The sequence below is a fragment of the Anopheles coluzzii genome, chromosome 2 (assembly GCF_943734685.1).
Source record: "Anopheles coluzzii chromosome 2, AcolN3, whole genome shotgun sequence".
NCBI classification, from domain to species: domain Eukaryota; kingdom Metazoa; phylum Arthropoda; class Insecta; order Diptera; family Culicidae; genus Anopheles; species Anopheles coluzzii.
The window spans coordinates 55,484,022-55,511,654 of NC_064670.1; the positions used below are offsets into that span (position 1 = coordinate 55,484,022).

General features: G+C 40.7%; 1 protein-coding gene across 10 annotated transcripts; it reads right to left on the reverse strand.

Moving 5' to 3' along the window:
* Nucleotides 1–418: 418 nt before the first annotated feature.
* Nucleotides 419–26,395, reverse strand: LOC120951677 (protein phosphatase PP2A 55 kDa regulatory subunit). 10 transcript variants are annotated; one of them, XM_040370497.2, is made up of 7 exons: nt 26,215–26,395; nt 24,484–25,042; nt 19,557–19,790; nt 18,590–18,898; nt 6,262–6,413; nt 4,338–5,147; nt 419–4,237 (listed from the first exon to the last, which is right to left on the reverse strand). In XM_040370497.2, the coding sequence occupies exons 3-7, from the start codon at nt 19,561–19,563 to the stop codon at nt 3,869–3,871; spliced, it is 1,647 nt and encodes a 548-aa protein (XP_040226431.2). In that variant the 5' UTR covers nt 19,564–19,790; nt 24,484–25,042; nt 26,215–26,395; the 3' UTR covers nt 419–3,868. The 10 variants fall into 10 exon arrangements, with proteins under 10 accessions (XP_040226431.2, XP_040226430.2, XP_049463119.1 ...); XM_040370496.2 differs by having other exon boundaries at nt 24,484–25,054; XM_049607162.1 differs by lacking the exon at nt 26,215–26,395 and adding an exon at nt 25,969–26,187 and having other exon boundaries at nt 24,484–25,054.
* Nucleotides 26,396–27,633: the final 1,238 nt, after the last annotated feature.

The window sequence follows — 27,633 nt, forward strand, 5'->3', positions numbered from 1 at the left end:
AATTGCGTTGCTATACGATTCATTAGTACTACCACCTCGCAACCAGCGTGTTTCAGTTCCAGGGACGACTGACCAAAACAAATTATCAAAAATACTCGTCATTTCGGTTCGTAATCTTCTTCACTTGAGATTCACCTTAACTAGTAAAAAAAGCACAAAATAATCAAAGTATTTGTACAAGGCGGAATCAGAGACGGGGCAAAGACGGTCCCGCGCTTACCTGGAGAAGGCTCTTTGCAGATTACTTTAATCTTATATTTCATTTCCTTTCTTTCGCTGATGTAGCGTCTTGCGAAATATCTGTCGGTCATCCGTGTACCACGGTTCTTCCTTCATGTACACAGTTTGTTTATCAGTGTGTGATGGGTTGTTAATGTTCGATTTGTTCTTTCCGCGAAGTTCCGTGACATTCTGGCCATTTTGTGTGGTTTATTCATTGTTTTATTTCATTTGATTTTTGTTGTTTCGCTTATGCTGCTTCGTTTCATGGATTTAAAAAACCGTGTGCCTCCTCTCCTCCTGTTTCTTCCTTCCGGCGCGCTCATTGCTCTGCTGTGCGCTATACCTTTGCATACTTGCGCTACTTTGCCGACCTTTGTGTGTTTGTTGCGTTCTCTGCCGATGCGCTATTCTTGCGCCCCATCGTTAGTATCCCCTCTCGTTCCCTCCCCAGCTTCCCTACATATATTTTTGTCTAGTCTTTTCCGTTCGTACGAGGACGAAGTAAACACGAGTATCACATGCCATCATACGCAACAAGCAATTCTGTACCGCATTTTTTTTTTTGTTTTTACACAATACCATCGTGTATGCGCCGCCCTCTCTGGTTGTCCGTCTATCTTTCTGTCTGTCTGTGAGTTAAACGGGCGTTATGTCTTTTCACAAGGCATGGGAGTGTTCATTTCTGCCCCTTACTCATTCTATTGTTAGCGAATTATGTTTGCCAATTTCTCCAAAACAAAAAATGGGGGATGGGGGCGGCAAACTGAGAATAAAATAAAACAAATCCAAACAAAGACAGCAACCACTTTACATTGGGGATAAAAATCTAGCTTAATATAAAAGTAATAAAAAAAAAAGGTTCTGCAAGGAATTGTTTTTAAAACCGCCTACACAAACACATAACACGTACGTATTTTGCCGAAAGAATCAATTTGCGTTTGCAACTCTCCCTCGACAATGGTCCTTCTGCGTGTAAGCTGCATTTAACCAACCCGTTCTACTATTTGCGCCAACCTCGCTGACACACATACACACATGCAGAGCGCAATCATTGAAACGCAAAACAACGGCGAAAATCCAAAACGGAATTCACATGATACACGATCGACAGACAACGACGATCGTGCGACAAACAACTATTTCAACCATCATACACCACACACACGCACGCACACGACAGTCTGGCGCGTCTCTGGACAGTCCCTTTTCCAAGTTAGTCCGATTGCTTGCTATTTGTCTTCCACATCCCTTCCTTTCCTTTACACGCTATTATCTTGCCTTTCCTCCTCACCGCTGCTTGTTGTTTTCTTCTTCTGCTTACACGTTCTCTTAGCTTAATATTTTAATTTTATTCATTTGCTTTAACCTCTCCACGTTAGCTCTATCTCCTTTAATGCGTCGTTATTAAGTGCAGTGAGTGTATATTTTCGATTTGCTGTTTGTCGTTCATCTCTGACACCCCACCTGCTATGCTTCCTTGCTTTTCCTTTTTCCTCAAGCTTCAGCCATGCCACAGCTTAAATGCAAACAATAAAATAAACAGTAAAAAAATATACGTTAAGTTTCAATTACACTCTCATATATGATGCGGAAGCTACAGCAACACATCGCCTTATAGTAGTAACAATAATCGGAAAATAGAAAAATGTCTCTGCCCTTACTCTTTCGGTTTGTTGGCTGAATGAAGTGCAGTTGGAATAGCCGAATAAGTGGAGATAGCAGGAACAAATGCAACACCATCTTCTTTGCTGTTGTTTGAAACTGGGGTTCATACACACAACAAAACCCATGCTCTTTTGGATATCTATGGATAAACAAAACCCCCAAAAGCATGCACTCAAATTGCAACCAATAGTGAGTAGTGTATCTTTCTCTGCAGTTTTTGTGGTCTGTGCTATATTGAACTGAGTACAAAAAGGGCCTACACGGGTTTCTTGTTACTGTTAACCATTATTGAGCTGCGATATATGTTTTTTGTTGATTAAACTCTCTAAATGTACCTTCTTGTTGATGCGTTGATTTTGTTCATTTGCGATGTTTGATGTATAAATACGCTAAGGGAACGATTTTGTATCGATTGGTGTGTCTGCGTGTACGCCTCCGTGTTTGTTTTTTGCTGTTATCATCTTTAACGATAGTGCTTCATGAACTGAAAAGCAAGGAGGTTATAATTGTAAATTATTTCACCTCTTGTAAGAAATGCTTAGCACAACAATCTCTAGCCATTAATTTTGACGCTAGCGATTCATCTTTCGCATGGTTGATGGGTTCTCTTCACCCAATTTCTGAAGCTTGCACTTGTTCTTCCTGATACCTTTTCACTGCGTGCAAATTTCGGTCTTCTGTGTCTCTTTTCTGTTCCTTGTTTTCATTGAGACCGAGCTGCACACGGTATCACCACCAAAGCCAATGTATTATGATTCGTTTTTTTACACCTATGTTTTTGTTGCAATTCATTTTCTCATTCACCATTTTCCGCAAACACCTCGCCGCACCCTAACTGATTTATTTTCACTAGTATCTAGAATTAACGATGTATTTCCATTTGCATCATATCCTATCATTCGAAGCACACGCAGTGCTGCCTCTTCCTTCTGCACCCTGCACACGCGTACACACTCACACACACACGCACACACTGCCCACATACAAACTACATCATCGCACACACCCAATTTTCTCTCACTCACTACTCACACACTACTCTTGCCCATTCATACGACATCATACCCGCAAACTCATCAAACACATGTGCACATGGCGTTTCAGCAATTATTGTTCTTTTGTATATAGTGCCCGCCAGTCGCTGAAGCTACACTCCTGAATCTATTGTTGGGGTGGATATAACGATCGGATTGCTCTTTCTTCGTACGTTTCCTGGGAACCTAGGCCTGGGGACAGTCGCCAAACAAATCAAGCTACCTGCTTTTGCTGTTAGGATGAACAACAACGAGCAAACAGGAGGCAAAAGTGTAACACAATTTTCCCGATGTTACGCATCATCTCGATTCCACGCTGGATGGTGGTTCTATGAAAATGTGAATTAAGCTGGAAAGCGTACAGGATTTGACCGCGCACATAGGTAAAGGTGAAGCATGGTTTCAATTGCGTGTAGAATAAGAACACTGCAAAAAAAAACTGTTCAAATGCATTTACACAAGTTCTCTTAAACAATATGGGCAATGCAAAGACACATTTCTGTCCTATCTATCTTGCGGTCTGCAAACGGCATACGACACCCTCCTCCTCTTCGAGGTTTGTCTGCTGTACTATTTTAGCCATGCTACTACACACACGCAAGCACACTCGCTATTTCCGGCCAGTTTCCAGCCAGCTGATTGTATTTTTTTTTTTTTGCTTGCGTCCATTTGTGATGATGTCGTCCACAGACGTAACCATTTTATGTTCTGAAATGTGTTTTTTTGCCTTACACCCTTGGCTTTTTCTTACAATCCCTTTCTTTTCATACCTGCCAGAACATCGAAAATATTATGCGCGCTTCGCTTCTGCATTCACCGTTATGTTTCCACCCTAACCTTCCTTTGTTCCGCCGTATGTGTATGCCCAGGAAACTCTATCAATAATAATCGTAATCATTACAATTAGAATAATATTTAATTATCCTCACTACTACTATTACTATTGGCTAAAACTTATCCTGAAAAATGAATAAATTATTGGTGGCGGCCACGGCGATGATGTTTTCGAGCGGATGCCAAGCAGTGTGCAGAATTCGCTTGTTGAAGGCCAAACAGTCAACGCTGATTTCGTCCTTTTTCCGCTTGCCACCGGTACACACTTTGCGCGGTTTCAACACTGTCTTCGGTTTGATGATGTCGCGAGACGCCTCGAGCGTCACGTCCTTGTTCGTGTTCCGATCAAAAATGCGGAAGAAATTGTTGTAACTGCCAGTCATAATGGCGGAATCGTTACCGTTCCAGCAACATTCGAACTTGTCGAAGATACAGTCGTTCTCGTATAGCGAACACAGCTTCGTGCGGAGGTATTCATGTACCTGGCAAATGTATGAAACACACACACACACACACACATATTAGTAAAATGGGATTGTTCTAAAGGTTTTAAAAAAGTTCGCTGATAATTCTTTCACTTACCGGATACGTTTCAATAGGTTTAGTTTCCATGTGCAGGTCCCACACCTTAATACTCAGATAGTCCCTCGAGATCATGTAGCGTCCAGAGTTGCTCAGCTTCACATCGCTAATCGAACTTATGATTTCGCGGAAAAAACTCTTGTTCGTTGTGTCCACATCTTCCGGTTCCTCGAACAGCTTTGCATGCCGATCGCACAATGCCGAAGAGCGCATATCACATAACCTAATTGTACCCTTGCTGCTCGAGTAGACGAACACGTTGCACTCGGTCGGGTGGAATTCGGCCGCCGTGATCACCTCAGTCAGCTCCTCCATATTCGCCGGTTTGATGTCGACGATATTGAAGCTCTGGTCGGTAATCTCTAGATGCCACAGGTTGATCCGTAGATCATCCGCCGACAGGTACGTCTCCTGATCCGAGTTCACCGAGATCGAGTTAATGTGGTAGGTATGGGCGTTCGCAAAAATGCGACGTGGCGATGCCTCCACCATCAGATCCATCGGCTTGATCGATGGCACTCTCAGCGAATTGATCGAGGCCGGATCGCGAATGCTGCCATTGTCCTCCCGTGTGTTGTATCCCTCCACTCGCTTATCGCGCTCCGACACCTTCCACAGCTTGATCGTTTTGTCGTTGGTCGAGAGCAGAAAGTGTGACTGATTCTTGCGCCTCAGCCATCTGATTTTGTTAATTTTTTCCTCAATCTCGAGCGACTTTAAGTAATCGAATTCAGGTTCATGCGATTGAAACGTTGAATACACGTTGTATTCACCACGCCGCGGTGTTGAAGCCTTCGACGATGGGTCTCTCTGTAAAATAAATATGAATTAATCCTTGGCACACAATAGTTACACCACACCACACACAACACATGGAATACACTAATAATACAGCTAATTAAATCGTACTTCGTACCATCATTTCGTACAGTGTGCAATTAAGCGCAACCCTCTTTAACGTAGAAATACAGCTTATGCTCATCTCATCTTGGCCAATTAAGTAATTGATTGAAAGCAAACGTGAAATAGTTTTTTTATGATATCTAACAAAATACCCTTTCTATATCCTTTTATTTTGCACATACCCCACAGACTACCAAATTACACCGCGAATGCATCTTAAATATATTTTTCGAGTGAAATAAACGTTAATTAAATCAATATTGTATGTATTTTTAGAGAAAATAGTTGAGGCAAAACTCTTTATGAATTCAGGTTTACTTTCATTCGACCACTTATGGACCTTTATCTATAAATTTAGACATTTTTAATGGAAATACTTAGGATAAAAACCACCTTGGGACCTCCTTAAGTCACTCTTACAAATTTCATAAGATTAGAACTTTTTTATATACTAGAGTTGTTTGTTTTTTTAGCCAATTTAACAAGCATCTTCTGAAAAAAACTCCTTGTACTGTATTGATAAAAATTATTCACTTCGGAAACAATATGAAAACAGCCATTTGGTTTATTCGAAAAATCGGTCCATAATCGCACGATGTAGGTCGAATAACCAACCTCTGCACGCCCTGAGGGCTAAATACCATGAAAGCTTCTATCAAAACACTGAGCTCACTACAACTACGGGCGCGAAAAGCGAAAATGACCGGTTTGACATCATGTCAACTCACTTGTTACGTAAAATTATACCAACTAAAACAGAGACCAGCAGCATACGTACATTACACACACGAAATGAAAAAACATGATCGTGGCCAGTCGCCAAGTAAAGAGCACTTTCGAATCCTGTGCACCTTTTTTCATGCCTCATGTGGACCACGTGGCGCACATTGTAAGTAGCGGCGAATCAATGGAGCTTTATGATTTTGTCCCTTGATGTTGTACCTTTCTTTTAAATCCATGTGTGCTTTTCTGTTGTCTGTGTTATCAATGCAATATATATGTTTTGATGAAATATATTTACCTGGAATATAACAACCCTGCCTCCTTTATCACCAGTGGCCAAAAGTTCACCATCGTGATTAAACTCGACGCAGGAAATGATGTCGGCCTCGGTAACATCATCATCCAGGGCACCCTTTATCTGTGAAAAGCACCACGATGTTTCGCCATTACCTGCGTCGTGTGTGGGATGAAAGATAATACAAAAGATGTCGTTAATATTGTTTTTATGTTGCACTCGAAACGGAACAACTGTTAAGAATTACGCAAAACATAACATTATTGCTATCTTAATAATACGTAGTCTACTTGCAATATCGCATGCATTATTTTGCTTAAAAAAACCTTAATTGTAATTAGGATTCAGTTTGTTTCCTTTCAATGAAGTGTGTTCGTGATCGACAACACCACCCACACACTCAGAACATGGGTGGTTGGCGTGTTTCAACAGGTAACAATCAAATTCGATATACAAAACGAAAATTCCAATTCGAAAACCAAAATTGGAGCTTTTTGATCTAAAAAAAAACAAAGCGCTTGTTATGCGTTCTCCTACAATAACCCTAAGATATTCGAAACAGGCATTGCACTGAGCAAGTGTAGTACTTCCCACAGCACAAAGCAGGGATGTATGCGCACAGTTAACCTTCTACAGTGTGTGATGGCGTAGTAATCGGTAAGTGTTGTGATTGTGCGTGGACTATTAGATTACCGCGGAGAATAACCGTGTAAACCGCATTTCCTCGATCTCTACTACGACAAATTTGGTCTCGAAATAGCAGAGTGCACACCATACTGATTCTATAAGACATTGCTTTACCATTGCCTAAAAATTGCTATCCACTGCCTGAAGTGCCTGCCGAACAAGCCAAGCAACATTTTCCGAATTTCCTTTTTCGTTTGCCATACCACCCCCTTTCGCGCCTCGTATCTATCTCCTGTGCTCGCGGTGTGTTAGACATTCGCCCCAAATGGCAACCACTTTACTTCCCTAGGACGGAAGATGGTAATTTACTGTGTGCATAATGGATAAAATGGGATAACATCGATTGGAAATTAATGTCACCTGTTCGGGCATGGACTAACACACAACCGGGAAAGAAGATGACCTACACAAAAACCTCACCAGCACATTTTTTCTACGATCCTGTAGAACAACATCGGAATCCTTCCTTTTCAAGGTGAGTACTAGTGCTCTGCTCAAATCGCACAAAGCGAAAACACTTCATCGAGCAATGTAGTTTGAAGTAGTAGAAGGACAGTAGAGAGACAAGAGTATTACAAAAAAGCGTAAGAAATCAAGAGACCACAGAACTACGACTAATATCCGAGGGTCATACAAACGATGAGGCTTGTGCATTTATATCGATTTTTTTGGTTTACACATTCCTTTTAAATTCGTCATGCACAAAGACTGCTAGTTAAATGACTAAATCTGGGACACATGAGCATCTCATGAGCATTTCATAATCATGCGTTGCAACATTGCATTCTATATTCCACACTGTATGGCAAATAATCGAATATGCGGTTTATGACATTATGAGTAAATAACCAGGAGCTTATTCATCTGAATACGTTCCAAAAGCAGAGTGCACTCGGCACAGATTCAGCTAACGAAGAATAGCTCAAATGTATGCCACTATTCTTGAGGTGAGGTTCCATCGAGTGCTGGCTAATCTTGCCATTTAAATACCAATTAAACAATCCCATTATTTGAACGGATGCCAAAACGGAAGTTTCAACCTCATTTTTACATGTGAAAATAGTCTCATGCGACACATGCATGACAATACTCGCACGGTTTAAGGCCAAGGATAATAATATGTGTGTATGGCGCGTTTATGGATTTGAGTTTTCCGGTAGTTTGTATTGATTACGAAATATTGGTTCAAATAAAACACTGGCAATGCTGCCCTCTGAGTGTATCCAATGCGCGTTTTACATGCATTAAACGCAAAGGATTTTAGCAAGCAAGCATGTCAGTAAATTTAAGTTTGAATAATAATTTCCTAAATAATCATGGTTATAATTAAACGAATGCATCAATATTTACAACTGAATTTTGAAGATTTTCATCTGGAATTAAAACAATGATCAATGAAGTCTGCGTTTTAGTTCATTTCATGTTAATGATCTTGCGTGGTAGAAGAATAATACATACTGGTGGTACAGTCGTCAACTCGCACGACTTACTAACATGCCCGTTGTGGGTTTAATCCCCGAATGGACCGAGCCACCTACATATACTGACTATCTATCCTCCTTTGTGTAATCAGTAAGTCACAGAAAGCCAAGCCTACTATTGGTACAGAGACAAGCCTTAACCTATAACGGTTGTGACCGACAACGTGTAATAAATGTGACTCTTAAGAATAACATGTGTTTTTATTTATTTAATATTGTATAGTTTTACATCAACACAACATAAATATTATTACATAAGTATAATCATGATCCCTATTCAAAAACCTTATTTTGTAAAGCCTATAGCTAATAATATGTCATTAATTCACAGTGCACTTGACTCACTACTATTGCAAAAGGCTTAAATGTATATTATAAAAGTACTAAAAACTCCGGCGTCCCGAAGTAAGCAGTTTTTCGCAAAAACTTAGTATGACGACCACGTGTTGACGAACCCTGGCCTACGTCACCGACTCACTCAGTAAAGGTGTTGTGTGAATGAGCGAACGTCGTCTCTCACGCACACACTGACAGCATAGCGCGCGAATGTTTTCTTATTTTCCTTTTATTTTGCAGAAACTAACACACACCGGGCTCGAGCATCTTTTTCTAATGCCTTGCTATTCGCTTACACGCCTGCTCTGCTTGCTTGCGATAGGACCATTTCTGGGGCGCACCGTTCTACCTCATGGTAACCAATTTGTTAGGGAACAAATTCGCATTTTACGCCGCAAACAGGCAAGACGGTAGAACTACTCTGCTTGAAAAGATCTTTTAAAAAGACGTCATGGAATTTTGGGGATCAAATTCTACAGAGATAAATGACTAGCACAGAGAAACGGAGGAACAAAAAGCGAACACAGTACTGAAAGTGAGGTTAGGATCATTTGTTGTCAGAAGGGCTAAAGGTCATAGCGGCAAAATAATTTAAAGTATTTCAGTTTTCGAATGCCTGAAAACGAAGGACTGAAGGGTCTGCCGGAAATGTTCCGATAATTCAGCCCAAAGCAACCAAAATCACATTAACTATAAACTCACCGGCCATGTCAAATCCAGTCGCAACCACTACCAGGGATAGACTTCATACAAAAATAAACTCTTTCTTTACACGGCGTTTGGTTAGTTCAACAGAATCACAAGACACTATTTTTTTCCTTATGCACACTTCTCCTGCTTCGGAAGAACGCAAATCTTTTCAATAATCACAGCTTTGAAGCTACCACACAACACTTCGGCAAATGGGCTGTAACGGCGATGTAAGGAATGCAGGATTCTCCTCCTGATTGAATGGTGTTGTGTACCTTTCCAACACTATTGCGCACTTGTGTTTTATTCACTTTAACAATACCAACGAAAACAACTAGGTCACAATTAACCAGCGATCTAATGACAAAAGGAAAAGAAACATTTAAGGTAAGAAAAAAACGCCGTCGTCTTATGGTATGTCTTATTATTTCACACTAATAATAACAAGGCCAAAACGTCTCCTAACCGAGCATTTGTTACCGCATCACATAAATGCCGAGACTGGCATCCGCTTCGTGAGTCGAGTACAGTTAGACAAATAATTTCACTGCCTGCTAAAAATTGCACTTTTTCGTATGGACCATCGACAAGAAAAAGGCACTACATCTCACTGTCCAAACGTATTACCAAGAAACACTCTCGGCGATAAGCACGGGTGAGTGTGACAGCTCACTTTTCTACACACCACCTGCAAGGTCGACCCGCTTCCGACTATGGTTAAAATTTTCTGACCATCATACACAGAAACACCCACGGGGTAAAACACGCACATATAAGAATTTTGACAGTATTTTCTTTTTTGTTTTAACTTCAGCAAAAGGAAAACCTCAATGTTGCTTCAACACGCCAAACCTAACACTTGTGAAATACGGCATTCATTTCGGGACAGTGCGGTTTTTTTCTTCTTTTCACCTACAAAAACACCACTACCAAGAGCGCACATCTCACAGGAACAGTGCGACTGGCTGGACTCATCGTATGATCTGATAGAAGCGAGCAAAAGCGCACTAAAGCAATAACAATAGTAACGACAACAGGAACTCTACACTTTTCTCAGCTTTTTGCCCGCTCTAATCATCTAAGCAAACGATGGTTATCTTCCTATGGTTAGATGCACAGAGTTCGACTATTGCCACTGCTTGCCGCTGCCGATAAGCTAGGATTGTGAGCGTGCAGGATATGGATGTCGCCACCACTTGTCAAATCGCTTCTTGGAAACTTCCAATGTGCGGATGATGTATAGAGAAGGGGCCAGCAGGCGCTGCCGCCTTATCTTCTACCTATGCGGTATTTTTGCAACAAAAAATATCGATCACTGCCAGTCGTATTAAAGCTCGTGCTGCGGATTTCAGGACTTTCGCATAACCTAGCATCTCACACAAAACACAAAACCGGAATAGCGCACGTCGTCATTCAGATGCTCGTACAAAATCCAACCCTCTCAACAGCGTTCTTTTTCCTCCGAGAAGTTTGCACGGCCACCATTGCACATTGTCACATACACACGCACACACACACACGTTCGCACACCAACCTCAGCTGCTGAGCCGTGTACAGCAGCCAGCGAACTAGAAATTGTGCCCAATTTTCTGCTATTCTTCTTTTTCTTCGTGAAAAACTTGAACTCGTGACACGATCACTTACAATGCGTTTCGTTGTATTGCGTAGATTTGATTCTACATATAATTTCTAGAGAAAACGCGAATACAGCGACAGCTAACCAAGCTCCAACAAACACGATGAAAAGGGGAAGAAGCATACATCAAGTTCTGCTGTCAAAATCCTCGCGTTCCCAACTGACAATTGCGACAGGGTTGAGCAACCTACCTGACAGAGTAATTCGATCCATTCGAGCTGATAAATATCGTTATCTTTCGTTATTTTTCTTATTTCCTCTACTTTCTTCTTTCAGTACACATGTCGTAGGGTAGTGTAAACAAATATTTTACATTTTTAGGTGTTCATGTTTTGAAGTGGTTATAATTTCAGTGGAGTTCGTCCGACAAATCGAGCAGTTGTTTTGCATCAGAAAAGTACAGTCTGTTCCCAAGCTACACTGCTTCTAGACGACCCAAAAAATCTTCTGTGACAATTTTTGGCGACACTTTCTATCTGTCAAATCTTCCTTGTTTTAGCACGAATATATGGCTTACTTCGATCGTAATGTCGCGAAACGCGAGCATTACCTTTCTGTGAAAAATTCACAAATCCGCGACACTCGCGGTTGCCTCTAATTTTGTTCTAAAACTGAGAGGTTGTTTTAGAACAAAGAGCTCGCAGAAAATTTATCGCAGTACAAAAGTTGGTCGTCTAGAAGCAGTGTTACACGGTTCTCGACTTACGCCCCAAGCGCCACAGATTAAGCTTAAACGACTGGAAAATTAAATATCCATAGAAAAAAATGAAAGCTCCACCACAGCTTCATTGGTTTGATCAATAGATGGCGTATTACAACTCATCATTATATTGCTATCCTTTTCTTGCAATGTGTTTCGACAAGTTTCATCTTATCATGACCTATATAGCCTTCTAACTTTCAGAGCAAAAATCTATATGAATGGTCGTGTGGTCAGATACGTGGATATCAACACCAACGACCATTACTCAAATCTCACTTGCTTCAGTACTGAAGGTTTCCGTTGGAGTTTAGTATTTAAACAATCGTATCGCCGTTCTAGTTCTAGCGATGCATAACTTCAATGCGAAACCATACAACAGTACAAACGAAATGAGAAAGCTCTCCTCCAAGCGATGAAGCTTAACTGGTTGGGGTATCCCACCAACAGAGAGCACCACCAGCTTTTTTGCTATTTTTAGAATGCATGAGTCGTTTGCCGTCTGCTAAACGAAGTCTTTCTATATTCCGTTTAGGTAGAGAACTTGAGTCGTTTAGAAGCCGTTTAGTGGTCGTTTAGTGGATTTGTGGCACATGGGGCGGATTCGGAGATACGCAGTTTTCTAAATTTGGCAGGTTAAATGTCATATCAGTACAATTTGCTTCAAGTTAGGTATAAATTGCATGTTTGCTAACAAATTGAAACCGCTTAAAAGCCAGAAATGGGGTCCTTTCCGCTTTAACTTCGTAGGCTGAAATTTCAGCCTGTCAGCTGTTGGCATTGTATAGCAGTTTTCGAGCAGCTATCTAAGTAGGTATAATATACAGTCATTATCCGATATACGCTATCGTACGGGACCGAGCGCAATAGCGTATCTCGAGTTTTCGCGTATAGCGGATTCCTATGGAAAAATAGTTTACACTACCGGTTCGAGGGTTGAAAAATATCGCCGCAGAGTTTTGCATTAAAGTTTTTTGTTATAAAATAGGTATCTTTTGCACAAATTTAATGCAAAATGCATTAAGAACATTAAGGAAATTCAAAAAGAGCATAAAATATTTCAAAAAATTAAAATATTTGCAAAAAACACATGGAACTGTCAAATTTAGAGGAATCGCGTACTGCGAATTCGCGTATATCGAGTATCGCGTACTGCGGATAATTGCTGTACAGGTGGGCTTAACCCAAGGTGTATGAATTTAGAAGGCTGATTTTTATTGCTTCTGTTTCTGAATGAAGATTTCAAGAGTGTTTTGAGTATTCGTCAAGCCTCCAGAAAGCTTGTTTGAACAAAAGTTTTCACTCATCCTGTCAAAAAGTGATATTCGAAGTGCCCTGGACCGTGATCTCTTTAATGCACCTGTTACGACGGCGAACGGATCTGTGGGCCACGCGAAGGATGCGGCCTTGTAAGTCAAACCCGCTCGGGTAACAGCGATCTTCTCAACCGTTCGACACCAATAATTAACCTTCCCGCTAGTTGCTCTCTCAAGTAATTTGAGGAGCCTATGCCGCAGAAGGGGGTGAAGAGGGATGAGAGATTTCTTTCTTGATCCGAATATGCAAAATTAAAAAAGACGAGGTTTCTTAGAGTTGCAAAATCCGAATGGTTTGTTTATTAAAAGTTCGGTCCCTTTTATACCCCCGGAAGCCCATACATTTTTAGGGTGTTAGTGTATCCTTTCCGAGGATAATTAGCACATAAGTGTACGTACGCGTGAGTGCCGCATGTTAGTCTTTGTGACGCATTTTTATTCCGCTTTTACACGTAGCGTACCCGGTTTCTAGATTAAGGTGATCGCGCACCACGCGAATTTACAATTTGACACGTCCGTTACGCATTTAATAATCGCGAACGTAACAGCACCTTTGGGTAAATGTAAACAACACCGTGTTTTCGAGCAGGTACCCGAATCTAATTCTAGCTTTGAGGCTAGAATAATCTAGACTGAAAATTGCAAGCTAGTTTTATGTGTGGTTTTGTATGGAGTGTGTACATGATTTCAGCCTCCCCATATAACCAAGATACCGAAAACGCCACCAATTTCTTGTACTAAAAATCCAGTTCCATCAAACAAAGCTAAAAAACTATCAGTTTGGTGGGTTAAGCCACACGGCCACAGAAGCAGCCACTTCAATGTTGTTGAAGTCAGTTATTATGCTCGGGCAATTTATTTGCTCAACATGTTTCACCTGTGTTAAAATGTTATTTAATTGTGCAAAGGAAACAATTAAACGTGTGTGTTTAAGTTGGTTTGTTGTAAAACATTCATGTGTAATATGTGTATATGTGTGTTTGTTTACTTGCGAATGATCTCGCCATTTCGCTGGTCACCCAAGTGCCATAAATCCACTAAACGACCACTAAACGGCTTCTAAACGATGTGTAATATGTGTATATGTGTGTTTGTTTACTTGCGATCGAACTCTTCCATTTCGCTGGTCAGTGCATAGTTTATAGACTAATAATATTGCGGAAGTTTAAGTGCAGTGATGTAAGTGAATGAATGTAATCAATCGAAGAGTTAAAATCCTGTTCAGCATATTGACCTTAGCCAACCCTTGACCAAACTTTTCCTCAAAGCATTTTTGGAAAAGGTGGGTTAAGGGTGGGCAAGATAAATACATCGGATCGGAACTGGCAGCTCCGATTGTTCTAAAATTTGGTGGGTTAACGACTGAATCGACCACCACAAATCCACGTGGGTTTGATGTGGCTTTACAGTGGGCTGTACAGTGTCAAACTCCACAGAAAAAACTAACTAGAATCGTGAAGGGCCCCAATATTATAATTTTCTGCACGAATCATATGAAATAAATGATAAAGTGTATAAAAGTACTAAATTAAATCAAAAACTTCGAGTAATCAATAGTATTTTAGTCAAAAAACGTGAAATTCGACTTACGCGGATCTTCGAGTTACGCGGATTAGCCGGGAACGCAGAAACCGCGTAACGGGAACAGACTGTACTCGGATCAAACCCAAGCGCCACAGATTAAGCTTAAACGACTGGAAAATCAAATATCCATAGAAACCATAGAAAAATATATGCATATATCCATAGAAAAAACGAGAACTAATCATCTCATCTAATCATGAACTATAAAACCTTCAAACATTCTGAGCAAAAATTTATGTGAATGATCGCGCGCGTGTGGTCAGATACATGGGTATCAACATCATCGACCAGTATAAAAATCTTCACTTCTGTACAAATAGTTCACATTGGAATTTAATATTTAATTTAAACAATCGTATTGCCCTTCTAGTTCTAGCGATGCATAACTTCAATGCGAAACAGTATAACAGTATAGAGGGTAGGAGAAAGCTCTCAGAGCGAGGAAAACGCTCCACTGGTTGGGTATCCCAACAACAGATGGCGCTATCAACAGATGGCGCCACAAACTTTTTTGCTATTTATTTACCGTATGCTAAACGAAGTCTTTCTATATTCCGTTTAGATAGAGAACTTCAGTCGTTTATAGCCCGTTTAGTGGTCGTTTAGTAGATTTGTGGCACTTGGGATGAGTTTCAATCGATAGGTTTATTAGATCTGATCGTGTTATTTGCATTCCCTACTTTTTATAGTCCAGAATGCAATAATATGAACTATAATAAATTAATAGTTATTACATTATTACAACTGTTATGATTACAATCTATGCTATGATCCAACATCTCCCCCCTTATAACTGAATGGTCCAACATCTCTCTGCCCTTATCTGGTTCTTCTAGAATGAATTAAGTGTTTGGTAGTTCGGAGATGCTTCATCCCGAAAACAATCCCAAATTGCCAGCTTGAACTCAATAGCTGATTTGGGGTTGTTTAAGGAAAAATCATTCCGATGTCGTACTTTGTGGATGACACGGTACATGGTGGAACATTCAAGTTTTTTTAACAAGCCCACGGTACTCTTTGGAACTTTGAGGCTGATTAGTACTATCCGTAGGGTTGATGATGGAATTTGAAAGGCCTGTTAAGAACGTGCACCGAACTTGGTGAAACTTTATTGCTTTTTAATGCATAACATCGGTACAAGATGGCTCTTGTCAAAGTATCAAAGACAGACGCCGTCTCGTGGTTTGTGTTTCAATTAGATTAGTTATTTGAAGTAGTCAAACCTAAGTGAAGTGATTTTGAGTAAACTGTAAATTATTTAAAATTCTGTGAACAGTTCACAAATAAACATGCACATAAAAAAAACCTTGTGTTGTTTATTTCAATGATGACGCCTTGCTTGAAAATAAAACACAAAGAAAAATAGTCCCCGGCATCCTTGGCTTTTTGGAATTAGGGACGTCACACTAAGCGTAAACTGTAACGTAAACTTTATTTCAGTCTCCCATACAAATCAAGCGTAAACATTTTGAGATTACGCTTCGTGTGACGTCGGTATATTATCCGACCGTACCGTGGTTGGGAGAAATTTACAATAGTACAGAGAGAAAAAGACAACTCTCAAAGCGAGGAAAGCACTACTGGATATTCCACCAACAGATGGCGCTACCATCTTTTTATTACTATTTAATACTACTACTATTTATTACTATTTATTACTAAAATGTGCCAGCCGTTCACTGTCTGCTGAACGAAGTCTTTTAAGATTCCTTATAGGTTGAAATCTTGAGCCATTTAGGTCCCGTTTAGTGGTCATTTAATGAATTTGTGGCACTTGGGAATGTTATAGGAATCTCTAGTTACTCTCTAGCTACTAGATTTTGTACATGAAATTGGAATCGGTATGTCATAGCGCGTTTGACATAAATTACCATGGCTCAAAAAATGAATTCGGATAGCCTTATGTAGATTCTATACCGAGATGAATTTAATTGTCAGAGAGCTAAAAATACAAATAAAAGCCCATTTTTAGTTTTTAAAGTAAAAAAAAGTAAAATTGTGCATGTACGTGGTTTTTTCCGTGCCGAGCGTCGTTTATCCGGGCTAATCGGGACTCGACCTCACCTGGATACTCGAGTAACACGGATGATCAGTCAAAGTATATATTTCATCTCAAATTCCTGAATTTTGTAAAGAAATTTATATTATGTTTTGATAAAACTTAGCCAATTTTTATTAACTTCATGCTCCTCCCAAGAGAAGGTATCGCGAAAGAAATGGTAAAACATTAAGCAGAGCCGTTAAAATTGCTAGAATTTGACATCGCGAACGCATTGACCAAAACGGATAAACAATTATTTCAACTTAATTTTAAAATGTTTTTGTTAGCAAATACGTGCTCAGTGTTTGAAATAAACAGAAAAAATCAGAAATGTTGCCATTTAATAAATGTTGCCGCAACATGTTCATAGACCCGGGCCTTAAAAATCATTTTGTTCAACCGAGTTCATTGGTTGTTCATTACTGTTAAAATAAACGATCATCAAAACAATTAACGACTGCTCGATATCGGATATACCAGTCGTTAAAATTTACAAATGAATTCAATGCGTTCGCGATGTCGAATTCTAGCAATTTTTAACGATTCTAGTTACGACTGTTAATTTTTAACCACTTCTTTCGCGATGCCAGATATCGTTTAAAAAAGAGCTATCGAAGCATTGATCTGGTTGAAAGGACCAATGTTTCGGTTGCTCTTTGTCAAACGATGTCTTTATTGCTACTAAGTTCTGTTTGCAATTTTGAATCGTTGGTGGAGTTCATTTCTACACAACAGTTCATTTCTAAATTATTACAACTCTCCAAATTCCTGTCAAACATTTGCCAATCCCACTCGGCAAGATTACGCTTGAATACTTTGCATTTAGCTTCCGATATGAAATTCAATATAGGTTTTTTTGCTTCGTCTATTTGGTGTAACGTCCTACACAGACATGCCCGGCCTATGCATGATTGCTACTTGATAGTTCTGATATAACTCTAAAAACAGAGAATAACTAGGATAACTAGATAAAACCCGGAGGCGGTCACGTGGTACAGTCGTCAATTTGCACGATTTAACAAACATGTGTCCGTCATGGGTTCAAGACTGGAATGAACCGTTCTCCCGTAGCAAGGACTGACTAATCCGGCAGCATGGTACTGAATAAGTCTCGAAAGCCTGCCTTAAGTACGAAGGTTCGCGTAGGACGATACGCCAAGTAGAAGTAGAAGAAACAACTATTAGAGTACAGATACATTCCCAACCTCGCAGAATTCTCTCTATAACGTGGATTGAAATTTTTACAGATATTTGCAAACCTGTATTTTTGTTTTATAACTATTCTGATGTTTAAGGAAATGAAAGAAATATCTATTTTCCGAAAAATAAAAATGTTGGTACTATGTTATTATGAGCAGTTTTATATTCATATTATATATGAACTATATTCAGTGCTTCGATCAACGAGGATTCACATAACGCGAAAAGTTAATGAAAGCAGTGAGCCGCGCTGTACTGACTCTTATTATTATTATTATTATTATTATTATTATTATTATTATTATTACTATTATTATTATTATCATTATTATACGACCCGTTGAAGATTAAATAAATAATAATAATAATAATAAAAATAAATATTGATATTATTATTTACTTAATCTTCAACGGGCCGTATGCCTAATTAAGATGTAACGGTTCATTTACAAAAAAAAATACATAACAAAAACAAGATTTGCATCGCAAACAAGATTATGACAGAACTTTGTAAGACAATAGGAAACTTTGACTATGTATTGATCGCTTCAAGAACACCACAAGCGGTCCGTCGAATTTGAACTAATAAATTAAAACATAATACATTTTGTTTAGGAAAGAAATGAGCAACTGAGAGTAAGCAACTGAAAAAATACTCACCACTGTTACTACTGCTGCTGTTGCTGCTGCTGCCACTGCTGAATTGCTTTTTGGTTCCATTGACGGCTGTATTGATCATGTATCCTATCTTGGTGAAGCTGGACTGTCGTATCACAGGTCGGGGTGGTATTGGCGGCGGCATATTGATGGGAGGACTATGCGGAGGGCTGGGACCGCTTGTTAACGTGTAGCTATATCCGTCAGCCGTTCCGCTGGCCGTACTGCCGGGAATGGTTACCGGGTTCGTCGTTGATCGTCCCCATCGCCCAATCGATGACGCATTTTGTCTAAAGCTTGTCTGTACTTTAGCTGTATGAAAATTAAAAAATAAAAAGCAAAACGTGTCAAATAAATTTCAGTTTTATAAATTGCAAAATAAACAATCAATGACAGGGTAACAATTAAAGAAAATCTATCGCAACCATTGGTCGATATGTCGTCTAGCCCATCCGGTAGGAGCAGCAGCGTAACACTGCACGCGTGAAATAATTGAAAAAGATAACAAACGATTCCAAGGCGATAAGAGTGTACCATCGTTTGGGTTTTGCATCGTCAACCGTCCGACCTCTTCCATCCATATTGTGCCACGCCACCTGTGGTGAATAACAATTGCCGCGTGTAATAAACTTTTTATCGTGCCACTTGCTTGGCAGACGGTGATACAATTGTTGTTCACACACTTGGAACTTGTTTACGATTTCCATGAGCACCTTCACTAGGGTACTAGTTGATCTGTCTCGCTTCTTGTTCGTTGACAGGAAGTTTTTTTTAATTCATTTTGAAGTAGATTTTATTTCTCATTATGAGCCACAGCTTTGCTGGTCATAAACGCCCCTAACAGAACATCATGCGTTGTGCATGGGGATGTACAGTTAAATACTTTGCATTTCCAATATAAGATCCGAATGTGTATTGAGTAAAGAACAGCAGCATTTGTATACAATAAAATGGTTCATGCAATACCTACACTTCATCGATTGATCGAAAGTAGATGTCTGAGACGGTGATGACCAAGTTGTCGGGGATACTGATGCGGTCGGTGTAAGTGAACCATGAAGCAAACGCACATAAACAAAAAAGATTGACCTCTAGCCGACGATGCAACTATCTCTCACAAGAGACTAACGTGTTTCGTACAAGCTGATAGCACTCAACATTGGTTGTTTCGATGCCGTTATCCCTAGCTGATGTCAAGACCACGCTGTAACGAGAGCAAAAAGAATGGATAGGAAAGTTAAGCGAATGTTTTCTGACCAGGAATGTAAATTAATAGCGTGCCATTGAACAAATGCATCCGGAAAAGTAAAGCACACTAATACTGTTCATAGTTATCTGTTTGTTTTATTGGGAGCCGTCACACTGTACTTCTCGATCCATCCCACCAATTACCTTCCACCTATTCATGTTGTATGGTACAGAAAATATGGAGCTCCGCCTATATCAGTACGAATTGCGAGAGCAATTTTAAACATTCTGCACCAACAGAGTGTTGTTCCATTTCCATACTGTGCGCGATAGTGCGGCCGTGTGAAAGTGCTGTCTTTGAAACTTGGGCTCCAGATGCAACACCACTCTAGGGATTTATTTGTCATAGCTTTATGTTTAACACTAAAGACCGACGAGCTTGACTGGGCTGGCTGTTTAAATAAATGATGGGAAAATTTGATTTGCAGTGTTTTACGAATGTTTAAAAATGCAGATCTTCTTTCCTTGTCCATTCGAGGAGAAGGGGGAGGAGGAGGGGCTGGTCGTAGGGCAGCTTAAGCCCATGAATGCATGACGCAAAGAGAAACGGATCCATACAGCAAGAGCACACCTGACTCATTGCTCACTATTTCCAGTTAGTTTACGAAAATCCAATGCTTAGTGCGACTGAAATATGAGCTCACGACCATGCTGCAACGACCATCGTAGATAATAAATTCAAGTTTTTAATTTTTGTTTTTTATTTCAAGTTGGTATAGATATTTCTTACAATCTTCGTTATCATACTCAAAGATTCAGCTTGGATTTATTACTTGATTATATAATGATAGTGAATATGACTTCAATGTAAATGTAAAAATAAATTAATCTTTAAGGTATGCAACTAGAAATAATACCGATTTGAAAAGGAGCACACTATAATATTCACTCATAACACTGCACAATGCACTGTAGCACCCGGTAAGTAAGCAAACAAATAAAAAGAGGTTGAAGTTTTTAAGTAGCTTGCTATCACATCTTCTAATCATCGATGTTTTCAGGCGTGGCACGTTTAACTCGACATGCCTCTAGGCATCGAGCTTCGTTCGTACTGAACTAGTTCAAAAAGTCTATACATTTGCCGGCATTATCCCCACACTCGTGCGCAACGATTTGCGCAATGTAATGCACCAACGATTAGTGCATTTGTTTACGCTTCTAGAGGTTGCTGGCGTCCCTGGTAGTGGTTGCTCGTTTCGAGCACGAGTGCCACTAGTAGGGGTGGGAGCTTTAGCACTACTTCTCGATTGACCGTTTGCTCACGTGATCATGTCTCGAGCTGTGCTGGCAAAGTGCATCAAAAGTGCGATCGATTAACTGCTCCCCAGAGCCCAGTTCCGGTAGTTGGAACCATTTAGACAGGGTGGTGTTTTTGCGGGAGATAAATTGTTATCGTGTGATTAGCGTAGCCCTCGTGGCACCAGAGCTTCCGCAGCCTTCTACACCAACCCTTACTGTGATCGGACGTAATCTTACTCGATGATCTTGAGGTGTTCATGCCTTCGATATTATCTATACACAGACGATAGGCTGCACGCACTCGTATACAATAAACCATTACACTATATTGCACCATGATCCATGTCCGGTAGTGGTGGTGGATATGTGCAAGCAAAGCAATCGGCGACCATCTGCCGCGTAGTTAGTAAGTTTGTTTGTTTAGCGCCTCTGTGACATGTCTTGCGCCATGGTGGTGATGTGAATGTAAAAGCGTTTCTATTGTACATAATTCGTCATGGCGTGTGTTGTAAGCACGATTAGGATGGACGATGAATGCAACAATTTTCAGTAAACCACTATTTCTAGTAATTATATTATTATAAAACCATCTCATTTCACAGATCAAATAGTTAAAACATCGATCGACACAGACCGGTATAGACAGTAAATGAATTTGCACATATCATAATTCATGAGCTGGGAGTGTCCCCCTATCCAAGGTAAGGCTTCTTAGCTCCAACGATTCCAGTAAGAAAATATCTTACAAATTTCCAAGATCGCCTGGAAGATCACTATATACGTATTGAATGTCTTAATAGTAAAGGATACAAATGCGCAGGACGTCTAAACGTTGTTCTTGTAATAAATAAAATCAGAAATTTTAGATATTAGGAGTTTTATAAAATTTATATACATTTGATGATTTTTTATAAGTTAAATGCCTTTGATATTTTTTGACATATTTATCAGATTTTTCTGATCTTATCTGATATAAGATATTCACAAGATTCTATTTCCAATTTTTTTAATGTACTTAATGCATAACTTTGCTTCGTATGCAAACATATTAACATAGTTTAAATATTATTTAACTTTAACTGAAATACTTAAACGAACAAAGGACAAATACTTAAAATGTTTAAAAATTAATTAAAAGGCCTTTCAATTTATTGCTAGTAGCTTTGTTGCTCTTAATAATACTAATGAATGTGAGAGTCATTAGCATGCTCTTCAGTTCTTCTTCAGTGATATGCACGTCTCTGCGTTTTCGTACCGAAGAAAGACAACATCTATATTAACAGTTTTTCGAAACGGTCAATCCCGACTTACGACAAGCTACCACACCAAAAACCGTCCCAAGTAGGAAATAATGAGGGCAAGATGGTCTAAACACACACACACACACACATGGCACATTCGTATACCATACATATCTTCGTTAAGCGTAATTTACGCACGTGCAAACATACCCAATCGTAGATTTGTTTTTCCGTGAACGTTGGTCCGTCAACGCCCAACACCCGCGCATTCGTAGCGGGGTAAGCGATCCACCCCGTTTTCCCCTAACCAACAACAACAAATTGTCTCATCGTCGCAAAACGCACGGCACGGCATCATGATGCCAGCCTGCCCATCGTCATCATCATTTTTGTAACCATATCGTTATCGTGTCGGTGCTGGGTTGCTGTTGTTGTGTTATTGTTTTCATTCCACATCCCAAGGTCAGAGCACTGATGGCAAAAAAAACCTATCCAGCAAGCGAGCAGTACCGAACACGTCGAAGATGGTGAACTAAGCTGTGGATTTGTGCGAGGTTTCGAATTGATGGATAAACTTTGATCGATCGATCGATTATTCACGCCCCTTCAGCTGGTAGGCAGAACGGCAGATAGACTGCAAATCAGACTTCAAGATCATTCCGTTTCTTGCACCTCTCTGTTCGTGATGTTGTTTTTTTACATTCTATCGATATGACTAATTAATGCCGCAAAAGTGTTAAAAATCGCTCGGTTTAACGTTCTGGATTTTGTTGGTACCGAACAAGGTGCCACCGTGTATGCATTATAGCCATCTTGCGCATATGTATGAATCAAAATCCATAACGATTATCTGGGAACGAAGATGTAGCTGTAAACAAAAATAAAACGTATCGTAGCGAGAGAAAGGATTCCAGCTGGTATACGAAAGGTTTGAAAGGTAGGTCAGCGCAGCGAACAAACGCAGCAACGGCAACCTTCGCCCCAATCGTACACGATGTCAATGGAAAGGAAGGCAAGTAGGTAACGCGAGTGACCGAGTGTGACTCCCCGCCGAAGGCGACGGGGAACGTGGAGGTGGACAATATGACCAAACATGGCACAGACCGGTTGCCACCGGTCGAGGTTTGTCGTCGGGAGGTCGCGCCGAACCAGTGGCATGCCCTACCCGGTGGCCATAACCTCGGGGGATAGATTTGATGCAAAGACCACAACGGCGATGCGGTACGAACGCGATCCGTCGTCGCGATTACGTGCACATGATCGTGTGCTTACCGATTTAAAGGATCGCCATATTACAACTGAGTTGTGCAAACACTGCCCTGCTCGGGTTGTCTTGTGTCCTCTCTGGGCAGCCTGCACACGCACGTGAGTGTACGCCAACCGTGCATCTAACACAGAGTTGTCACGAATATTCACACAAGAGAGACGGCTGTAGTCGAGGTTTTTATACTCCTTTTGCTTCATCCCCCCGTGGTCAGATCGGTTTGATTTATGGGCAAACCCCGGGCGTAGCAAACATGGCGCCAGGGGAAGAGCAAGATGCGATAGTGATGACGATCAGTGGTGGCGTTTGATGGCAGGCCAGCACGGCTTTTTTTAATGTGCGGCTCAAATGAGAACATTTATGGCATTAATTTAGTGCGAGTGTGCAAAGTGCGAAATTAATTTAAACAGTCACTAATCAACGTTCCTAAATAAGATATGCTGCTTGGGATGGTAACTTGCGTAGGGCTTCTTGCTAGTCACTCTTCTAGTTTTGGAACGCGTAATGTAGGTCGGCGGGATATACAACAGTAAGTACACATCGTTCAATTTCCATTCAAATATTCATTCCAATCCGTTTCTCCGGATTTTTGTTTTTACCCAGTTAGTACAAAATATCACATTCACTTGCTACTTGCAACGGTTGATGCCGGTTCGAGCAAGCGGATATTGACAAAGGCCTCGTGATTGCTACCGCGCACCGTACAGCGGAAAGCTGCTAATTAACGACACCAATGCTAGCGAGAAATTTACACCACGAAATAGCCACTCAGAACCATCCATTCTGTTCGAATATACGCATCGACATTAATTATCGCTTCTTCATGCTTTACCACGTGACATGCAGAAAGCGCTAGAAATGCTTTCTTGACCAACTTCCAAGGCCTAAGAACCGCTTTGGCTTACCTTGTCAGTTTGGTCGTCTTGCTCGCCGTGCTCGAGTTGATCGATCAATTTCCTATACCGAGGGTTCGGTTTTCAATTCACACTACACAGCACTGCACTTCCGGTTCAAGCCGATCAAGGCCTTCACCCCGCATGGGAGCGTGATAGCACAATAGGCTGAAGATAGCACACTGTGTCGTTGCTGGTGACTTTAAGGCAATGTGTGACAGCCGCTGTTGCTCCTTTTCCAGCGACACTTGATCGAATCGATCGAATTCGGCAGGGGTTCCCCAACGATCACCCGTGGGGTCTCTCGGTGAGGCATCCACAGCAAGAGCTTCACGAATGGACGACAATATAGCACTATTGAGTGTACACTTCCTGTTGCGTTCTCCAGTTCGTTCGCTAAACAATCACTAAACCGGATCAGATGTTGTTCACTAAAAATCTACACAACTGCTGCACTAAACGGCACTACACTGAGATAAAGTTTAAGTCAAAGTTGACTATCGCAATGTCGGTGTGTTGCTTGTACACATACGGCACTTGAAGCTTATGGCAATCCGATCAAAGTGTTGAACTGCAAAAAGAGCTGTGTTATATTCGTGAGTTACCCTCTGGTTATCTTCGTGGGTTGTTTTGTGTGCACATATTTCACTAATTTAATCACTACAGTTAAAGAATTCTAAGGAATTACATCGATCCATTCACCGCTGTTAACGCTCTTAAAGTCTTTATACAAAATAAAAATGCTTTTATATGTTTTTGTGTTGTGAGAGTTTTTAAACAATTATCACTCGAGAACATTCAATGTGTTAAAATACACACACACACAAACGATAGTAACAAAACCATGCACACATACACTAACACTAAAACTCTGCTGATCCTGTGGTCAGCCTCATAAAAACTCAAGCTTGAACTTCGCCATCTTTTGTAAACCACTAAGAAACAAGTACAACAGATGAGACGGAATGAACTCGGGGGTTGAGGGTGAAAGGGATATAATTTATGAAACAAATATAATTATCACTATCTTACTAACATAGATAATCCCCAACCGGTTGTCCGGCAGGTAAGATCCACGTTCCGTAGCAAAAGGTACTCGAGATGGTGATGTTGAATATGTCGTTTTTCTCTTCTTCTTGTGACAACTTTTTGCGGTTGCTTACCTAACCCTGGCCAAGCTGATTAGCCGTTAGCTTCCCCTGACAACTACAAGGTGATGATGTTTCAAGAGCGGTTTGTGTGAAAACAAAACAACTTTGAAAGATAAGAACGTTTTCCATCTTGGGTTGAAGTTGAAGCGGCGCCGAGACACACAAATCGTTCGGCAGTATTGCTAAGGTAAGAATTTGCAGTAGCTAGGATGGTCTATTTTAGGTGAACAATATGAACAGCAACACCAAACTCATAATGAGTCAACGAATCAGGGTAATAGCTGCACCTAAAACGTCTATTTTGTTATTCGATCTTTAGGAGGTTTACAATGTTTTGCAAGCTTACTGGGTGTGTGTATTTTTTACCATCACGACACGCCAGCCGTAGGATTCCTGGCCAGACACTTTTTTTATCTTTATCCATGTATATCAAGTCACGTTGTCCTTGTCGTTGTCCGAACGTTGTGGAACGGCACCGAAAACCGTGTTTCCATGCTAATAACAACATCACACACTCATACACATAAAAATAATATTAATACGATCAAACGGGGGCACACGATCGCGATCGTGATAATTATTCACCACCCACCGAGAATAGCACTGAAACCGATGCTGCGTGAACAATGCAATGCCGTTGGGCCCCCTTTCTGTACACGCGACACGCGTTTAGCAAGACTCGTGCGACACGACGTTCATCGACGGAATGAAGAACCACGCGGCCCAACGCAAGCATCGAACCGACAAATCCGACCGACTAACCTCCAATCGCCAAACTGAACGCATCAGTGAACAGTGTGTTTGAATGCTCTTTTCCACCGTAACGTAAATAGCAAGTAAGTAAGAAGAGAGAAAGATAGAGATACAGAAAGATAGAGAGGAGATGAGTGAGAGAGAAAGAAATAGAGAGAGAGAGAGAAAGAAGGAGAGAAGTAATATTTATGCGTGAGTATTTGTCAGTGTATATGCATGGGTGTGCATGTGATTGTATTTGTGTTGTAAAAAAGATAACACGCGCTCACAATTTGATAGCGGATTTCTGTTGAAGAGGATTCTCCATCTCGTGAACAATGGAGTGTGTGGAGCACAAAATATAACAATATTTTTTTTTAAACACTGCGAAAGGCACACACATAGACAGAAACGTACGAAAACACTAGAACCAGACCGTAGGTTGTGCGCATCTGAGCGGGAGAATATGCATCCGCGAGGCTGCTCCGGCTTGTACGGATTGATCCGATGGAGACGCACGATTGTTGTTGACTCACAACGTGGGAGCGCACGCGTGCGTATTTGCATTTTTTGCACCATTTTTTTTCTTCTTCGATTTCGCTCTCTTTTCTCCGAAGGCAATGTTCAATGGTATTTGGGATTGGGGTTGTTTTTTTGCGAATCAAAATTTACATATTGGCATGTGTGTTTGTGCTTGCATTTGATTTTTGTTGCCATCGTTGCTGCTCATCGTTGCCCACCGGCATTTGATAAGATTGATTGTCGGAGGAATTGGAATGGGTGTAATCGAACACCTTCGGTTCCGTTTCGTTTGTGTGCTACGGTATCGTGAAGCTTCGTGTATGTTCGTTCGGGTTCAGGTTCTTTAAGGAAACCGCAAAAACCACACAACCTACGGCACAGAGCAAACATACAATACCGACCGGTCCATGCACGTTCTGTTTTACTTTGCCCGCTTTATTGGTTTGCCTCACTCTCTCTCTCTCTCTGTCGAACACCTCATCATCTTCATCGTCATGTTTATCTACGACTTGGACGCCGTGCGTCACAAGCTAACCTGTGTGTTTGTGCGTACCGCGAATGCGTTTGTGCTCATCCTTTGAGGCAGGAAGTGGGCAAAAATGTTATTTGTATCTTTAGACAACAATACCACACTAAAATAGGGAGTTCGTTTACACCTTGCAGAGCCATCACAACACTAGAGATAATATAATTTTTTAGCATTTGCCATTCAATCTTACCGTGTTGTGCGACGCGAAGAAATCACGGACGGTGAAAG

Bases quoted from the DNA above. Each gene is read 5' to 3' on its own strand.
- LOC120951677 (XM_040370495.2), bottom strand. From the start codon at position 19,123: ATGGTACACTCTTATCGCCTTGGAATCGTTTGTTATCTTTTTCAATTA. The intron at 18,899-19,011 runs GTTGCGATAGAT...ATTTTCATACAG, and splicing joins AGACGACATATCGACCAATG to CTAAAGTACAGACAAGCTTT. The intron at 5,148-6,261 runs GTAAATATATTT...TTTATTTTACAG, and splicing joins GCAGGGTTGTTATATTCCAG to AGAGACCCATCGTCGAAGGC.